Source organism: Etheostoma spectabile, chromosome 23 (assembly GCF_008692095.1).
Source record: "Etheostoma spectabile isolate EspeVRDwgs_2016 chromosome 23, UIUC_Espe_1.0, whole genome shotgun sequence".
Lineage (NCBI taxonomy): Eukaryota > Metazoa > Chordata > Actinopteri > Perciformes > Percidae > Etheostoma > Etheostoma spectabile.
Genome location: NC_045755.1, coordinates 19,245,975 through 19,249,059, shown reverse-complemented (window position 1 = coordinate 19,249,059; position 3,085 = coordinate 19,245,975). Strand labels below are relative to the sequence as shown.

Below are 3,085 nucleotides of genomic sequence, written 5' to 3'. Positions count from 1 at the left end.
AAAAAAAGTGATGAAAAAGTCATTGTGTAGTGTGTCGAAAAAAGTCATGGTACGGTGGTATTCATGAAATTTAATACTGAAAGTATTTCCAGTACAGAAAAATCCGTGGTAATGCCGTGTTTTCCGACGGTCCCTGAGCTGTCCATGAAGGCAGCAGCAGCCTGGTCTGAGCGGGTCTGGACTCTAGGAGTTGGACTACGTCAACAGGAGCGAGGAGAGCGTCCCAGCCCTCAGAGGAGCTGAGCAGAGGCGGCGCGCGGCGGCTCCCTAACATCCTCCACATGTCCTCACAAGGAGACAGGTCGCTGCGTCTCTGAGCCGGTTTCCCTGCAGGTGGACATGTTTGACCCGCGCGTAAAGACGCACTGAGGACGGACCAAAAAGCTTTGACGCTTTTTTCCCACTTTTTTTCCACATTAAGAGCATCAGCAGCTTAAAGATGTTGGCGAGGAAAAGCATCATCCCGGAGGAGTTCGGTGTGCCGGGGCTTGCCTCCCGGATGCCCCGCAAGCCGGTGTTCAGGGACCGCGTGAACAAAGCGCGCTTTATCGCCAAAAACGGCTCGTGCAACTTGGCGCACAAGAACATCCGCGAGCAGGGCCGATTCCTGCAGGACGTCTTCACCACGCTGGTGGACCTGAAATGGCGCTTCACGCTGGTCATCTTCACCACGACGTTCGTCAGCAGCTGGCTGCTGTTCGCCATGAGCTGGTGGCTGGTGGCGTTCGCGCACGGAGACCTGGGCCAGGAACGGGACCGGGAGCTGGACCTGGACCTGGACCCGGGGCGGCACAACAGGACCCAGTGCGTCACCGGAGTCAAGTAAGACAGTCACGGAGCAGTGTTGGTACCTGTTATTAAAGTAGAAATTACAAGTGGGATTTCATTATTAAAGTGTGTTTAACGCGGCTCGAAACATGTTTTCTACGGTTACTAAAACTCTCTCTCTCTCTCTCTCTCTCTTTCTCTCTGTCTCTCTCTCTCTTTCTTTCTTTCTCTCTGTGTCTCTCTCTCTGTGTTTGTCTCTCATTCTCTGTCTGTCTTTCCTCTCTCTCTCTCTCTCTCTGAGTCTCTCTCTCTTTCCCTCTCTCTCTCTCTCTCTATCTCGGTCTCTTTCTCTCTCCCTCCCTCTCTCTCTTTCTGTGTTTCTCTCTCTCTCTGTGTATGTCTCTCTTTCTCCGTCTGTCTTTCCTCTCTCTCTCTCGGAGTCTCTCTCTCTTTCCCTGTCTCTCTCTCTCTATCTCGGTCTCTCTTTCTGTCTCTCACTATCTCGCTCTCTCTCTGTCTCTCTAGTTCTCTCTCTCTCTCTGTTTCTTTCTCTCTTTTTCCGTCCATCCATCCATCCTTACTTCACCCTAACCTCCCACCCTCCTCTTCAGCTCGATAGAAGAGGAGAAGGAGGGAGAGGAAGAGAGGGAGAAAACAATATCAACAGGAAGTCAGGAAACTTTGGTTCTCATTTCAGTGGAAATAAAGTAAAGATTGCGGAAGGGGTGAGAGTTTTTGGCACCTCCCTTTTCCTTCCTTTCTTCCGTCCTTTCTTCCTTCTTTCCTCTATCTCTCTTTTCCATTCTTTATCCGCTCAACAAGTTTTTCTTTCTTTCCTTTCTTCCTTTTTCTTTCTCTATTCCTTCTTTTCTTTGCTTCCTTCTGTCTTTTTTTCACTTTCTTTCCTTCCTTCCTTTCTCCCTTTCCTTCTTCCTTCCTTCTTTTTCCTTCCATCCTTTCCTTTCCTTCCTTCCTCCCTCTGTCTCCCCTTATAGTCACCTCTCCTTCCTGCTAACTCCCTTCTTTGTCCACTCCCCACCACTGGGGGAAAAAGTATAAATACATGAACATAAAACGCTAAGAAACTATTTTAATAAAAAAGGCATTTAAAAGACAATAAAAACACCTTCAGTTCATTTTGATTCTAATACTTTTGTTAAGTAAAGTAAAGTATTGTTGTATTGCTACTACTTTTTAGCTACAGTACTTTTAGAGATCAAAGATTACTTCTTAAAAAAACATGTAACTGATTTATTAGAAAGTCGCAGTAAACAATTATGTTTTAAGCCCTAGTTCAAATGAGGTGAGAGTTTTCGCAAAGCGATAAAAGTTTCCAGTAATTCATAAAAAAGCCCCCAACATCAGAGAAAAAGTCCAAAAATTGAAAACAGAAGAGTGCATCAGAACTTAGTGTTTTTACATCACTCCCCTTAATCATCTCAAGACCCCTCAGATTTGGATCTGGTGACTTAGACCCCTCTAGGTTGGGAACCACCGGACTAACCTGGAAGGCCTCCACCTCGAGCTACGAGGGTTAGGGTTAGTGTAGGGCCACTCTGCTCGTTTGAAAGCCATGATGTCTCTCTCTCATGGGGGGGGGGGATTCTCTGGGCGGGCAAAGCCGAGAAAGGGGAGGTAACCTTGCCCCTTATGACCTCATAAGGGGCAAGATTCCAGCTCGGCCCATCTGAGCTTTCATTTTCTCAAAGGCAGAGCAGGACACCCAGGGCTCGGTTTACACCTATCCCATTTCTAATCCGGGGTGGGGGGGGGGGGGGGGCATAGGCAGGCTGGGGGAACTCATATTAATGCAAAAAAACCTCATAAAGTGAAATGTTCATGCCATGGGACCTTTAACCATCTAATAAGAACGGGAGACATTTTACATTTAGCTCATCACACTTACACTTTGTCTTTATAAGATTGTTTGGGGCATTTTTTACCTTATTTTGAATTGGGGGAGTGAGGGGTACGGCATGCAGCTAAGATGTCTATGGAGTATTTTGTACTTTTTTTTTGTACCCCCTTTCTCTTTTCCATCGCTTCCATTGAAAACCATGAACATTGCACACAATCAGTGGTAATATGTTTCTTATTCTTTCAACAGGCAGATTTTAAGCTATAGTGAGTTATGAGGAATTCTACTTAATGACAACAACACTGTTGGCGTGTCCACATGATACAAGCCTTCTGTGGTTGTGCAACAACCTCGGAAGGGCAGAAGAAAACAAGATGGACATTATCTTCACTTGAGTTTCTGTGCACGAAAGTTGCCTGACGACACAATCTTCTGAACATAGCCATACTGAGAAATACA

General features: G+C 46.2%; 1 protein-coding gene across 1 annotated transcript in view; it reads left to right on the top strand.

Moving 5' to 3' along the window:
- The first annotated feature begins 254 nt into the window (after positions 1–254).
- kcnj8 (potassium inwardly rectifying channel subfamily J member 8) overlaps positions 255–3,085 on the top strand; it is a 10,569-nt gene continuing 7,738 nt past the window's right edge. The window contains exon 1 of the mRNA XM_032505268.1: positions 255–822. Within this exon, the coding sequence (XP_032361159.1) occupies positions 440–822 (383 nt within the window). The 5' untranslated portion in view covers positions 255–439. The remainder of the gene's footprint in view (positions 823–3,085) is intronic.